The following is a 15,964-nucleotide window of genomic DNA, read 5'->3' on the forward strand; positions in this document are numbered from 1 at the left end:
TTTTAGGACTCATTGAATATACTAAATACATTTTATATATATTAAATGTATTATAAAAAGGCATAAAAAAGATACACAACAAATTGTTAATAGCAATTATTGTCAGAGGTTGTTGATGAATATGGCCCTTTACTTAGTTAGTTAAAATTTTTACCGTAAGAATATTTAGCTATTGGGTAACTTTTTTAACTCACAAAAAATTAAATAAGACCTGGTCCTGCTTCTATTTCATTAGCAAACTAAAATATAACTTGCCACTTATGATAGATGTTTGAACATAAAACTGGGTCAAATTAAAAACTCAATGCCCTTATTTTAGCTTGTCACTTTCTTCCCTCTGTTCTGCCTACCTAAGAAACCACAGACATATATAAGAGTGTCCATCCCCAGACCCACTGAGATCTTAGGGTTCTTGTCTGTTTTTAGGACCTGCCTTGGCCAATAAACCAACAGGAAGAAAGAACGACAGGCTTTGGGTCCACTCTACTGGGGCCCTTGATCTGCTCCAAACCACCACAGTGAGCAGGGCCACAGTCTTCAGAAAAGCCTCCACAGCCACCTCTGTTTTAGCTGAGGTATCTGCCAGGCTCACCACCTTCTCCCATGCTTTCTTAAGAAAAAGAAAATTTCACACAATGAAATATTAAAGTAATGCAAACATAACGGATTTAAAACTTTGGTGAAAATATCAGGAATTTACACCAAAATGCAATGCTAATATCCAGACATCGCTCCACAGGTAATCAAAGGACACTGACCATCATGTTATACAGAAGGAAAGAAAACAAATTATAATATAGGAAAGTGGAAACTTTTAAGAATTTAAAATGTTAAGTTTGTCACAAATCACATCTAAAAAGAAGGGACCAAAAATACAGTAAAATATATTTTAAAGAAATTATTACACACTTTTTAAACACAAAAAAATCCAAATGATAGCATCCAGCATTAGCCAGGGTATGGGGAGCAAGTACACTATATAATGTTAAATGCAGTAAAAATAATGGAAACTTGCCGGGGATCAGTTTACTCCCAGTTTATAAGATATGGTTCAATCTAGCAATTCTATCCTTTACAAATATATTAAGAGAAAAAATAATTGTTGTAAATATAAAGACAAAGAAAGACAAAGAAATCCTAATGTTCAACAATATGAATTTAAGGTTCATAGTAACGCTATGGAAAATACATAGCTATTGAAAATGACAAATAAGTTACCTATACATAACAATTTAGAGTGAAAAAGTAAAACAAAAAATATTATTTACATACTTCTTACAGACCTATAAAAATACAAGTAAATTCATGAAATTATTTTATGATATAAAAAATAATGCTTTTTGGCCTATGTTTTTAAAAACTACAATATAAAGGACTTCCCTGGTAAGATTCAACGGTAAAGAATCTGCCTGCCAGTGCAGGAAACATGGGTCTGATCCCTAATCTGGGAAGATTCCACATGCCATGGGAGCAACTAAGCCCACGCACCACAGCTATTGAGCCTGTGCTCTAGAGCCCGGGAGCCGCAACTCCTAAGACCATGTGCTGCAACTACTGAAGCCTGGCCACACTAGAGCCTGAGCTCAGCAGCAAGAGAAGTCCGCACAATGAGAAGCCCACACACTGCAATGAAGAGCAGCCACTGCTTGCCACAATTAGAGAAAGGCCACACAGCTTCAAAGGCCCAGCACTGCTGCTGCTGCTAAGTCACTTCAGTTGTGTCCAACTCTGTGCGATGCCATAGACAGCAGCCCACCAGGCTCCCCTGTCCCTGGGATTCTCCAGGCAAGAACACTGGAGTGGGCTGCCATTTCCTTCTCCAAGACCCAGCACAGTCACAAACAAAATAAATAAATAATTAAAAATTAGTTTAAAAAAATTACAATATAACAGTGGCATATAATTGGGGAAGCTAGTAAAAGACAATATATATGACCTTATTTACTTAAAAAATCCATATCCATATGTTCTTCTAACCACAGAAAAGTATCAAGAAACATGACCACCAAGTATCACCAAAATATAAATAAAAGTTTCTTCATAATTTGGGAGTGCTTTTTACAAGTCAAAACTGTGAAGTTGGGAAGGGAAAAGGTAAAATGTATGGTAGCAAAGATCAGAAGAGTATGTGAGATGTTTCTGAGCTTTAGGTATCCTCTCTCTTTCTCTCTCTCTCTTTCTCACACACAGAGACTTTAAAATCACCAGATAATCAGCCACATTGAGAAACTCTGAGAACTGGTGTCACCAGGTGGAAGTTACTGCTTGCTCTCACTGGCTCAGGTCTCTTGCATAACACAAAACAAAGGCATTACAGAATGTTTTCCTCCTCAAGTCCCATGATTCCTGCACAGAGGTCACAAACTTTTTCTGCAAAAGGCCAGAAAGTAAAGCGTTTTAAGCTTTGAAAGCCATATAGTCACAACTAGTCAACTCTCACCGTAACACAAAAGCAGCCATAAACACTTCTATGAATGAGTGTGGATAAAAACATCACAGATCATGAAATTCGAATTTCATATAATTTCCATTGATCAATAAATCTCTTTCTTTAAAAAAAATTTTTTCCAACCATTTAAAAATGTAAAAACCACAGACAGTTTGTTTGGTAGTTCCTTAGAAAGCTAAACATGGAATTACCATATGATCTATCAATTCCACTCCTAAGTATATAACCGAATATGAGAACCAAAAACACATACTTACACAACTTGTACAGGAATGTTCACAGAAGTGCTACTCATAATATCCAAACAGTGGAAACAACCCTAAGGTCCATCAATTGATGAGTGGATAAACAAAATATGGCATATTCATATAAAAGATCATTAGTCATAAAGAGGAATGAAGTACTGATAATATGCTACAACAAGGATGAACTTTGAAAACATTTTGCTAACTGAAAGAAGTCAGACATAAAGGGCACAAATTGCCTAATTCCATTTACATGAAAAGTCCAGTATGAGCAAATCAACTAGAGACAGAAATTAGATTAGTGGTGGCCAGGGGTTGGGAGGGAGAAAGAATGAAGAGTGAGTGCTAATGAGCACAGGGTTTCTTTGGAGGGAATAAAAATTCTAAAACTAGATAAGTGGTGATGGCTACACAATCTTGTGAACATACTAAAAACAACTGAATTGTATACTTGAAAATGGTGAATTTTATAGTATATGAGTAAATCTCAGTTCTTTAAAATGTGGAAGCCAATCTTATTACCTCATGGGTCATACAAAAACAGACCACAGCTGGATTTGGCCTGGGGGCTGTCATTTGTCAATCCTGTTCTAATCAACAGAGAAGATGGCTTCTGGCTAAACTCACACACACACACACACACACACACACACACACACTCCACAAATTACAACACCATCAAAAGCAAACACTTGAAAAAAGCTGAGTCAGAACTAAAAAAATTACTTGATGATTACTACATAAAATCTTGAAAAAGTAGAAAGTCAAAGAACCTGTTCAAGTTATGCTTACTACTTTATCAAAGCCATAAAGTTACTCTTCTGAAAGTGGGAAAAATTCAATAGACCAGTTGGGGAGGGGAAGCATGTGTTACAGAAAGCACAACTTTTAAATGCGAGTCACAATTGTGTCATGCCAAAATGCTTTTAAAATTGTTAGATAGCATCACCAATTCAATGGGTATGAATTTGAGCAACCTCTGGAAGACAGTGGAGGAGAGAGGAGCCTGGTGTGCTACAATCCATGGGGTCGCAAAAGTCGGACATGACTTAGCGACTCAACAACAAAAACAACAACAAAACTAATTTAGAAATTCATTTACTGGCACATTACCTGGAGGCACTAGCTGTATTAACTCAAATCTGGTTAGAAAGCCTAAAAAGAAAAAATTAGATTTTAATACTTCAGAATATTGTCAGAGTTTTCATTAATCACTAAGTGTAAAACTGCCGTAACACCCCATTTATATTATATTTATAAATTTATATTTATGTATTTAATACAATATAATATAAATATAATAATATATAATAAAATTAATAAATATTATAAAATAATAATAAGTGGCATACCACTAATGAACCAGGTATTTCTAGACCCAACATATTGGGACATGTGGTGAGAATAACTGAGTTATAAAGATAGATTTTGTCCCCTGAAAAGTATTGACAAAATGTGGTATTTTCTCTCTCAAAAATGTATTCATAAATCACCAAAATAACAATATACTTTTCATTTTAAAAATTCAAAATACAATTGTCATCCATTAACCTATAAAAACTTACCTTGCTTAAAAGATATGACTATATAAATTAGACATAAAACAACAGTTTTTTATCTTTCCTAAGTTCAAAATATATTCAGAAATAGTGTCTATACTCAATATGTTAGCAAATTTGGAAAATTCAGGAGTGGCCACAGGACTGGAAAAGGTCAGCCTTCACCCCAATTCCCAAGAAGGGCAGTACTAAAGAATATTCAAACTACTGGACAATTGTGCTCACTTCCCGTGCTAGTAAGGTTATGCTCAAAATCCTTCAAGCTAGGTTCAGCTGTACTTGAATTGAGAACTTCCAGATGTACAAGCTGTGTTTAGAAAAGGCAGAGGAACCAGAAATTAAATTGCCAACATTCGCTGGATCATAGAGAAAGCAAGGGAATTCCAGAAAAACAACTACTGCTGTTTCACTGACTACGCTAAAGCCTGTGACTGTGTGAACCATAACAAACTGTGGAAAACTCTTGAAGAGATGGGAATACCAGACCATCTTACTGTCTCCTCAGAAACCTGTATGCAGGTCAAGAAGCAACAGTTAGAACCTTATACGGAACAACTGACTGGTTCAAAATTGAGAAAGGAGTACGAAAAGGCTGTTTATTATTGCCACCCTGTTTATTTAACTTATATGCAGAGCACATCACGCAAAATGCCAGGCTGGATGAGTTACAGGCTGGAATCAAGACTGCCGAGAAAAATACCAACAACCTCAGATACGCAGATGATACCACTTCAAATGGCATAAACTGAAGAGGAACTAAAGAGCCTCTTGATGGTGAAAGAGGAGTGTGAAAAGGCTGGCTTAAAATTCAATATTAAAAAAACTAAGACCATGGCATCCAGTCCTATTGCTTCATGGCAAATAGAACAGGAAAAGGTGGAAGCAGTGAGAGATTTCCTCTTCTTGGGCCCAAAATCACTGCAGATGTTGACTACAGCCATGAAATTGGAAGACACTTGGTTCTTGGAAGAAAAACTATGACAAACCTAGATAGTATATTAAAAGCAAAGATATCATTTTGCTAACAAAGGTCCATATAGCCAAGTTATGGTCTTTCCAGTAGTCATGTACAGATGTGAGAAGTGGACCATAAAGAAGGTAGAGCACCAAAGAACTGATGCTTTCAAATTGTGGTGCTGGAGAAGACTCCTGAGAGTCCCTTGGACTGCAAGGAGATCAAACCAGTCAATCCTAAAAGAAATCAACCCTAAATACTCAGTGGAAGGATTGATGCTGAAGCTCCAATACTTTGGCCACCTGATGCCAACAGCTGACTCATTGGAAAAGACCCTGATGCTGAGAAAGATTGAAGGCAGAAGGAGAAGAGGGCAACAGAGGATGAGATGGTTGGATGGCATCACCAATTCAATGAACATGAACTTCAGCAAACTCCAGTGACGGACAGGGAGGCCTGGCGTGCTCTGGTCCATTGGGTTGCAAAGAGTCGGACAAAACTTGGCAACTGAACAACACCAACAAGAATATGTCTTATAAAGAAAAGGTCTATAAGGATAAGAATAGAATTCAAATATTAATAGTAATTTAAAATACAAATGGTATAACAATAAAAATCAGTAAAAATAATTCCCACAAAATATTGGAAGTGAAACATTTTAATATAGAAAATAATGGTGATTATAGTTAATGATACTATATTATATACCTGAAAGTTACTGACAGTACATCTTAAATGTTCTCACCACAAAAAAAATGGTAATTATGTGATGTGATAGAGGTATAAGCTAATACTACTGTAGTAATCATTTTGCAAAATACCTGAGTATCAAATTCATATGTTGCACACCTTAAACTTACATAACGTTGTATGTCAGTTACATCTCAAAAAAGCTAAAAAATACATACAATAAAAGTAAAATTCTTCCTTTGCAGACTTATGAAAAACATGAATATGTAAAAACAAAATTTTAAATGCCAAGAAAATTAAAAGCCAAGACAGCCCATAATTTTAAGTTTTCCAAACAGGAGGGAGGATTATATTCTTTCCAACCATCACCCCGAAGGTAATGTGTTGCACTTCATCTATCTCAATTTCTAAATTCCTTACATTCAATTAATTATCACCACAAGCCATGCCATGAATTGGAAGACTTAATATTGTTAAGATGCCAATATTCTCCAAGATGATCTACAGGCTCAATGCAGTCTATCAATGCCTATCAACTTCCTAGTTGGCTTCTTTGCAAACTGACAAGCTGATCCTTAAGTTCATATGGCAAACTAAGGGAACCCAAATAGGAAAAACAATCTTGAAAAAGAATTTCCTTGTTTTAAAACTAACCATAAAGCTATTATAAACAAAATAGTGTGGCATCAGCATAATGACAGACACATGAATCAATGAAATAGAATTGAGACCCTCCAAAAAAACCCTCACACTTATAGTCAGTTGATTTTCAACAAGAGTGTCAAGACTATTCAAAGGGGAAAAACTACTCTTCGTAATAATAGTGTGAAGACAACTGGATATCCAGATAGGAAAGACTGAAGTTGGACCCTTACCTCTTGCCATTTACAAAAATCAACTCATTTGATTGTAAATGTAAGAGCTAAATGTAAGAGCTAAAATGATAAAACTCTTAGAAAAAACCAAAGTTCTTTGAGTTAGTGCTTCCCTGGCGGCACAGTGGCAAAGAATCCACCTGCCAATGCAGGAGACACATGTTTGATCCCTGATCCATGAAGATATAAAAAGAAGTCAAATATTGACACATGTTGTAGCAGGAAGAATCTTAGAAATGTTATGTTAAGTTAAAGAAGCCAGTTACAAATAACCACATATTATATAATTCCATTTATATGAAAAATATCCAGAATAAGCAAATCTATAGAGGCATATAGTTTATTAGTAATTGCCTAGGGCTGGAAGGGATGAGGAAGAATGGGTATATGGCTTCTTTCTGTGGTGATGAAAATGTTGTAAAATTGATTATGGAGATGGTTACATAACTCTGTTAAGATATAAAAATCATTTAATTGCAATAAAATAAAAAACAGAATCATACCATCTAGTAAATTCCATCCATATCTAGAAAGTGGTTTGCAATTCAATTAACATGATTCAAATTTTACAGACTATAGCGAACATAAATATGGGTTAAATATGGAAGTATCATAACTTAGAATACAGCAGAATTTTATATCTATGAATTACATATACACAATAGTCTCTCTTTCTTTTGGGGCAGGGGGTGCAGAGAGGAATACCTACTTTCTAAAATGTCTGCTACAGCTCCAGGATCTATTGCATTTTCAAATACCTATAGGGGAAAAAAATGGGGAAAATAAATCTTCCAAGTTTTATTAATATATACTTATATAAAATTTATATCATTTTCTTCCAAATTATTAACACATGTCAAATCCAGCCATATGACATTTTAGGATTCAAAAGTATAGCCTTTAACAGCTATGTGGTTAAAAGTTCAACAAGTGACTACAGAGGAAATGAATAAGAATTAACACAATACAAAGAACAAGGAAAATTTGAGTTGGCTGAAACTACCAGATGTTCAAAATGTCATCCACTTGACCTGGCTCCACAGTCTGTTCCTAAAAGCACATCTGATATCAACCTCGAACAGTCTTGTTTGAGTACCTAGAAAAACATCCTGAATACAACAGATACTCACTATATTTTAACTGAATGAATGACTTCTCTTCCCAAACAACTGGTTGTGCTAAAAAGGAACATAAATAAAAATCCTATGTGTAACACAAAAGAAAAGCTAAGTACTCATAGCTAGACTCCCACAGAATCCAAAAATAACAAAAGAGAGAGAGCCTCATGAGTTTTAGGTATATCATGAAGCACAAGAAAAACACTGTGATACCTATCCCAGGTTCAGTTGAGTTCAGTTGCTCAGTCGTGTCCAGCTCTTTGCAACCTCATGAACCGCAGCATGCCAGGCCTCCCTGTCCATCACCAACTCCCGGAGTTTACTCAAACTCATGTCCATCGAGTTGGTGATGCCATCCAGCCATCTCATCCTCTGTCGTCCCCTTCTCCTCCTGCCCCCAATCCCTCCCAGCATCAGGGTCTTTTCCAATGAGTCAACTCTTCACATGAGGTGGCCAAAGTATTGGAGTTTCAGCTTCAGCATCAGTCCTTCCAAAGAACACCCAGGACTGATCTCCTTTAGGATGGACTGGTTGGATGTCCTTGCAGTCCAAGGGACTCTCAAGAGTCTTCTCTAACACCACGGTTCAAAAGCATCAATTCTTTGGCACTCAGCTTTCTTTACAGTCCAACTCTCACATCCATACATGACCACTGGAAAAACCATAGTCTTGACTAGATGGACCTTTGTTGGCAAAGTAATGTCTCTGCTTTTTAATATGCTGTCTAGGTTGGTCATAACTTTCCTTCCAAGTAGTAAGCGTCTGTTAATTTCATGGCTGCAATCACCATCTGCAGTGATTTTGGAGCCCCAAAAAATAAAGTCAGCCACTGTTTCCACTGTTTCCCCATCTATTTCCCATGAAGTGATGGGACCGGATGGCATGATCTTCGTTTTCTGAATGTTGAGCTTTAAGCCAACCTTTTCACTCTCCTCTTTCACTTTCATCAAGAGGTTTTTCAGTTCCTCTTCACTTTCTGCCATAAGGGTCATGTCATCTGCATATCTGAGGTTATTGATATTTCTCCCGGCAATCTTGATTCCAGCTTGTGCTTCCTCCAGCCCAGCGTTTCTCATGATGTACTCTGCATATAAGTTAAATAAGCAGGGTGACAAGATACTGCCTTGACGCACTCCTTTTCCTATTTGGAACCAGTCTGTTGTTCCATGTCCAGTTCTAACTGTTGCTTCCTGACCTGTATATAGGTTTCTCAAGAGGTGGGTCAGGTGGTCTGATATTCCCATCTCTTGAAGAATTTTCCATAGTTTATTGTGATCCACACAGTCAAAGGCTTTGGCATAGTCAACAAAGCAGAAATAGATATTTTTCTGGAACTCTTGCTTGTTTGATGATCCAGCGGATGTTGGCAATTTGATCTCTGGTTCCTCTGCCTTTTCTAAAACCAGCTTGAACATCTGGAAGTTCACGGTTCACGTATTGCTGAAGCCTGGCTTGGAGAATTTTGAGCATTACTTTACTAGCATGTGAGATGAGTGCAATTGTGAGGTAGTTTGAGCATTCTTTGGGATTGCCCTTCTTTGGGATTGGAATGAAAACTGATCTTTTCCAGTCCTGTGGCCACTGCTGAGTTTTCCAAATTTGCTGGCATATTGAATACAGCACTTTCACAGCATCGTCTTTCAGGATTTGAAATAGCTCAACTGGAATTCCATCACCTCCACTAGCTTTGTTCGTAGTAATGCTTTCTAAGGTCCACCTGATACCTAGATCCCTGTCTAGACATAGCCAAATATGTTCATTCTGTCCTTCATATAAAAGGGCCTAGGACTGAAATAAAAGCATACCATGTCCCTCTTTCTGAACTTTAGAATCTTGTTTAAAAAAAAAAGTTTTCAGTAGAGTTTGATTTCAGGTATGAAATTTCTGTTTTAAACCATGCATAACCTTAAGCATGATTAAAATCTGCTCTTGATCCAAAACCAGGTCTGCTTTAATGACAAAAGTAGAAGCTGTCCCCTGTAATCCATTTTTGTCTCACTGACTTGGATATAACAAGTAAATGTGGGTGAGCTGTGATTTTCTCCAAAATTGTTTCAGTAATATTTCATCCCTTCTCTTCATCTATGTCTAAGAATTTTTCAAGGATGATTATGGGAAATAAATGATCAACATGAGCTGCTTAAACACAATGGCTCTTATATTCTTTATGAATAATTTCTTATTTACCTGGCTGCTCTAGAACACTGAATTCTGAATTACTCAGAAGGTCCAATGTTTTCATTACTCGCTGCAAGTATTTGCAGCTAAAGAATGGAACAGATACAAGAAAGCGGGAGTCAACTAGTAGAAAGTCTGAATATGAACCCAAAGAGCTCACACAAGGGGGCAATTTTTCAAAATTTAAAATAAAGCATTTACGGATAACCAACAAGGATAACTTACTATATAGCACATGGAACTCTTCTCAATGTTATGAGGCAGACTGGATGGGTGGATGCGAGGACAGTTTGGGGAAATATGGATACACGTACATGGGCTGAGTCCCTTCACTGTTCATCTAAAACTATCACAATATTGTTAATCGGCTATACCCCAATATAAAAATAAAAAGTTTTTAAAAAAATTAAGTATCTTATGTAATTGCACCTTATAAAATGAAAAATGATCCATAATATTTTTGACTAGTAATCTCTAATACACAGCTTTGTGACATCAGTAATGGCATCTATAGTGACTCTGAGACTCACTCTCCTCTTTTGCAAGTCAGGGAGGTGGGACTGGATGACCTCCAAGATCATTTACAGATTGATTTACAGCTTTTACAATTTTACATTCTTGAGTTTCTTATAAAAATATTTTTAAAGTCTTCTAAATAAGCACATTTAAAGTTGATAAAACTAATACGGAGATTCTTGGAGGAAAAAAATACACTGAATTTTCACCACCCACTTTTTACCATGACCAATATCAAAATGGCAGTAGATTCCTTTGTGTTCTGACTGTATATTCTAAGATAATATCCATTTATTCCTCTCTTACCCAGCCAATTAGGAAGACTCTATTTAAATTAACAGACTGTGATTTATAAAAATGTTACACACAGCCCTAGACCTTTCAAAAACATCAATAGTCATCTTCTCTGTTGTTGTTGTTTTTCTGGCTGTGCCACACAACTTGGGGGATCTTAGTTCCCCGACTAGGGATTGAACTTGGGCCTCCTGCAGTAGAAACCAAACCACTGGACTGTCAGGGAATTCCCAATTTCCGAATCTCAGTTTGAAACATACATGTCATTTTGTGGGCACCACCAACCAGACCTTTTAAAGTGATAGGCCCTATCCTGGAGCCTTCCCAACTCATACTCTTCCCCAAAGAAGCACCTCGGTGATACTGTTTGGGACAAAATCATAGACTTATCAAGGTTAAAACCGACTCAATCTCTAAATTCCAAAGAAAAACCTTATTGAGATTGTCAGTGACTGGATGGTAACAAAATTAAAATTTCATGAAAGTGGGAAGAGGGTTAGTAACATTTGGTTGTTTATATATTTGACATTCACTGGGATGGAATCTAGTCTTTATCACTGTAGCTAAATAAACCAGATATGACCTAAGGAAACTCAGAAAATGTAAACAGCTTTCTTGTCTTGTTACAGGATTTCAGATACAGGATTTAACTAATTTGGTTAGTTCAGGGTATTTTTCTGGGCCTAAAAAGTTTGTTTTTGAGGTCTGCTAGTTTACTGATAATCTCTGTAAGAAAGTATCTCAGCTGCCTAACATCTCCAAAGACATTCAGAAAATGCTCTCTGCTCCAGTTAGAAAATGCCATGGGAGTTCCAAGAATAGAAAACAACCACCAGGGTACTTAGCACTAGTTTGACAGAACTTGGCTCAGATCTGGGATTCAAAGCAAGTCCTCCAACTATGGTTCTGTACTGTGCTGAGGTGCCTTCATGTAATTTTTTAAAACAAAATTCACAAAATAAGTTTATAAAAACTGTGTTCTTTATAAGAACCAGTAAATGATCTTCAAACAACAGAATTTGAATTTCTCTATTTAGCAATGAGAAAGTCAAGATCACCTTCTCAAACCTCATGCTTCGCTGAATCATAATAGGGAACATAGAGGGAAAGCAGTCTGTTTCCAGGTACTGATTCAGGAGGTAAACTCCAAGGAACACATCATGCTTGTCAGGAAGAAACACCCCTGGGCAAGAAATCTTTAAAAAAGAGAGAGAGAGAGAAGGGATTGTTTTGTTTTGTTTTGTAAAGGCTCTATTTTCCATAACCTCCCACAATGTCAAATCCGCCCCCCCACCCCCACCCCAACCTCCGCACCACCACCATCTTCTCTCATAGCACTACCCTCCCCTCTCCTCCCCTTGCGCAAATTGGAAATTCCAGTTTCCTCCCACGTCTCCGCCAGGTGTCACAATCGTTCTCTCCCTGGCTCCTCTGCCCGCCCCTCTAGGATGGTAGTGCGGAAGCGGAAGAGGCTGCAAGGCTGGGAACCTTCTTCTTAAGCCGGTCAGGTACTGCGGTTCGCGCCGCTCGCCGAGATGCAGAGCACACGAAGGAACACCGAGGGACGCCCGCTGGGCACCTGCGACCCCAGCAGCAGCGGCAGTCCGGCCCACGGCGGCGGCAGCAGGTTCGAGTTCCAGTCCCTGCTCAGCAGCCGCGCGCCGGGCGCCGACCCCACCAACGCCCGTCTCCGCGCGTCTGAGAGCCCAGTGCACCGCCGCGGTTCGTTCCCCTTGGCTGGGGCGGGCTCCTCCCCGGCGCCCCCGCCCCAGGTGCCCGAGGAGGACCGCATAGATCTGAACCCTTCCTTCCTGGGCATCGCCCTGCGCTCCCTCCTGGCCATCGACCTGTGGCTGTCCAAGAAGCTGGGGGTGTGCGCGGGGGAGAGCTCGTCCTGGGGCAGCATGAGGCCCCTTATGAAGCTGCTGGAGATCTCGGGACACGGCATCCCCTGGCTGCTCGGCACCCTCTACTGCCTGTCCAGGAGCGACAGCTGGGCCGGGCGCGAGGTGCTGATGAACCTGCTCTTCGCCCTGCTGCTGGACCTGCTGCTGGTGTCCCTGATCAAGGGGCTGGTCCGCAGGCGCCGCCCGGCCCACAACCAGATGGACATGTTTTTCACTGTGTCCGTGGACAAGTATTCCTTCCCTTCAGGCCATACCACCAGAGCCGCCCTGGTGTCGCGCTTCATCCTGAACCACCTGGTGCTGGCCATCCCACTGAGGGTGCTGGTGGTGCTCTGGGCCTTCATCCTGGGTCTCTCCAGGGTCATGCTGGGGCGGCACAACGTCACCGACGTGGCTTTTGGCTTTTTTCTGGGCTACATGCAGTACAGCATCGTGGACTATTGCTGGCTTTCACCGCACACTGCTCCAGTCCTCTTTGTACTGTGGAACCAACCGTGACACCATCTCAACACTGTGGCACCAGGAGATCTGAAGGTTTCCACCCCCGATGATAATGACATAAACCAGCAGCCATCATGCTTGCCCCTCTAAGGACATTTCAGGTTTCCTTTTGGGATTTCAAGTGTCCTATCATCTTAATGGGTTGCTAGGCTAGAGCACAGTGCTGACCATTACTGATCACAGCCATGTTACAGAAAGCAAAAAAATCCCTCTATTATATACTTATTCAGCAACTCTTTATCTCTCCAGGAAAACTTGAAACAAACCAAGTTGGAGTGATTATAATGTTGCTGCTTCTTAAAAGTTGACATCAGGAAATTTTGTAATCCTGCAAGTCAAGATATCACCTGTAAATTGAACTTTGAAAAAAACAAAGCAACTTCATTCTGTAAATATATACATGCAAATAAGCCACATCCTTATCCTTTTCCTGAGGTAGATTTTAAACAGTATTTTAAGAGTCTATGACATACCATTAATCACTCAGCTGAGTCTGACTCTGTGTGACCCCATGGGCTGTAGCCCACCAGGCTCCTCGGTCCATGAGATTCTCCAGGCAAGAATACTGGAGTGGGTTGCCTTTTCCTACTCCAGGGGATCTTCCTGACCCAGGGATCGAACCTGAGTCTCCTGCATCTGCTGCATGGATAGGCGGATTCTTTACCACTGCACCACATGGGAAGCAGAGGTAGATTTAGGCGCCTATGACAGGTTTTTCTAATTTATTCTCTGACAATATGTTACTATACTTGGGAAGATTTCTTCTTAATCCTGATTTTCTTGGCAAGCTTTTCTAGTTTTGTCTCTTCCATCTTCACAGATTGGGTAATGGAAAAAAGAGATTACAGTACATATATTTCTCTCCTTTTCCTCTACCTCCTCGAAGATCTTTAAATAGGTATTTCCCACTACCCTAATATTATCCTTCTGCATTCAGAGAACAAGTCAAGAACTTACCTGAAGAAGAAACACTTAAAAGTGGGCATATCAACAGTGCTCACAGAAAGCAAAGATGGGCTTCCTGCCTCAGGCTTAATTCTGTTGACAGCAAATAGCATGACATGACAGGAGAAAAGTGAAGTCACTGAGGAGGTCAGAGGAACTGAGTCTTGGAGGCAGGATCACCACATACTTTATCAGTGGACCAACATGGAAGGAGATGGGCCCTGCTGCCTACCATCTCTACTGAATAAAGAATAATGCTTCTTTATTGAGGTAATAAAATGGAGAAATAACTTCTTTGCAATGTAAGAGCATAACCTTTCAAATATATACCACAAGGATGACCCTGTATATTAAAGCTTTTCATGTGGAATTCCATTTCTCTATGTAAGCACACTTTAGGTAACAGTATTTAACTTGAAATTCATCAAGTGGAGCATACTGCTATACCAGGCACAAAGTATAACTCCAAGATTTCTGTTTATATTGACCCTCACAAAGTAGTTTATCCATGGTGCCTCCTCAATTCACAAGACCAAAGGCCAGCAAATACAGGGTGGATCGGCTCATTATTCCTTGACTGGGAAAGACTGACGAGGATGTGTGCTTTAAATGCTGCTGTGCCTGAAAATATGTACCTTTAAATTACCTATGGAATTGATGTCTTTAGATAATTTTAATAACCAATTATTTCATATTTAAAAATAGGATGATGGCATTTGATCTATCATACAGATGTACACATAGGAATCTGGAGAATGGCTGTGACAGGTAGGTTCTGACTGGGTGGAAGTGTGAATTTTCTAGTGTTTGAGGAACACTGAAAAAGTAATAGCTACTCTTCAATATAGAAATTATTTGCATTCTCACAACATCCTGAACACAGACTACCTCTTCACTTCTTGAATCAGCCAAACTGTGACACTCTAGGTGGTTTCCTTTATTTTTAGCCTTAACAGAGATCCTTTATTTTAACTGCAGCAATCTTCAGCCCAGATATTTGGAAAAAATATTTCCTCTTGCAGGATCCACAGGTCTGAATAATGGGAGGTCAAAGTTAGGCTCACGTTATTCCTGATTATTTTTTTGGAATTCCCTATCTTGATTGCCGGGGCCTGAGTTTGCTGGTTTTTAAAGCACAGATCAATTCATCTGATTTTTTTTTTTTTTTTTTTTTTGGAGTATACTAAGTACTGTAGAGTAAAAAAAAAAAAAACACACTGATTCTACTGTTAACTAATTGTACACTGATGAATTCCTTTTAAAAGTCAAAATAAAATTAACCAGTAATGTTGAATGAAGTGAGATGAAAACTTGTTTAATTTTTTTGCCTTGATGAGGAGGAACACTGATTTACCACTCAGTTTCTCATGAATTCCTTCATCTTACTGAACAATTGTGAGAGTTCACAACTGATACAGCATACTTGATATAGTCAGTCCTATTTGCTGTCAGCAAAGTGGGTCAAATCCAGGAAATTTCCATCTTTGTTTCAGAGCGGCACATAAGAGGAAATCACAGCACTTGTCACTTATATGGAGATCAGTCCTGGGTGTTCATTAGTAGGACTGATTTTGAAGCTGAAACTCCAATACTTTGGCCACCTGATGCAAAGAACTGACTCATTTGAAAAGACCCTGATGTTGGGAAAGATTGAGGGCAGGAGAAGGGGACGACAGAGGATGAGATGGTTGGATGGCATCACCGACTCAATGGACATGGGTTTGGGTGTAC

At 39.0% G+C, this 15,964-nt stretch overlaps 2 protein-coding genes across 6 annotated transcripts in view; one reads left to right on the forward strand and one right to left on the reverse strand.

The window, feature by feature from the left end:
- The window catches only part of SPATA6L (spermatogenesis associated 6 like), a 72,205-nt gene that overhangs the window by 41,077 nt on the left and 15,164 nt on the right, over window positions 1-15,964 (reverse strand). For 2 of the 5 annotated variants that reach the window (XM_043487144.1, XM_043487143.1), the window contains 3 exons: window positions 11,939-12,076; window positions 7,483-7,531; window positions 3,808-3,849 (listed from right to left, as the gene is read on the reverse strand). In XM_043487144.1, the coding sequence (XP_043343079.1) occupies window positions 3,808-3,849; window positions 7,483-7,531; window positions 11,939-12,076 (229 nt within the window). Of the gene's footprint in view, window positions 1-2,706; window positions 2,801-3,807; window positions 3,850-7,482; window positions 7,532-11,938; window positions 12,077-15,964 lie in introns of those variants that run through there. The other 3 variants (XM_043487145.1, XM_043487146.1, XM_043487147.1) reach the window with 2 other exon arrangements.
- On the forward strand, window positions 12,238-15,531 carry PLPP6 (phospholipid phosphatase 6). The gene has a single exon (XM_043487149.1). The coding sequence runs from the start codon at window positions 12,416-12,418 to the stop codon at window positions 13,283-13,285; it is 870 nt and encodes a 289-aa protein (XP_043343084.1). The 5' UTR covers window positions 12,238-12,415; the 3' UTR covers window positions 13,286-15,531.

The sequence above is a fragment of the Cervus canadensis genome, chromosome 14 (assembly GCF_019320065.1).
Source record: "Cervus canadensis isolate Bull #8, Minnesota chromosome 14, ASM1932006v1, whole genome shotgun sequence".
NCBI lineage: Eukaryota > Metazoa > Chordata > Mammalia > Artiodactyla > Cervidae > Cervus > Cervus canadensis.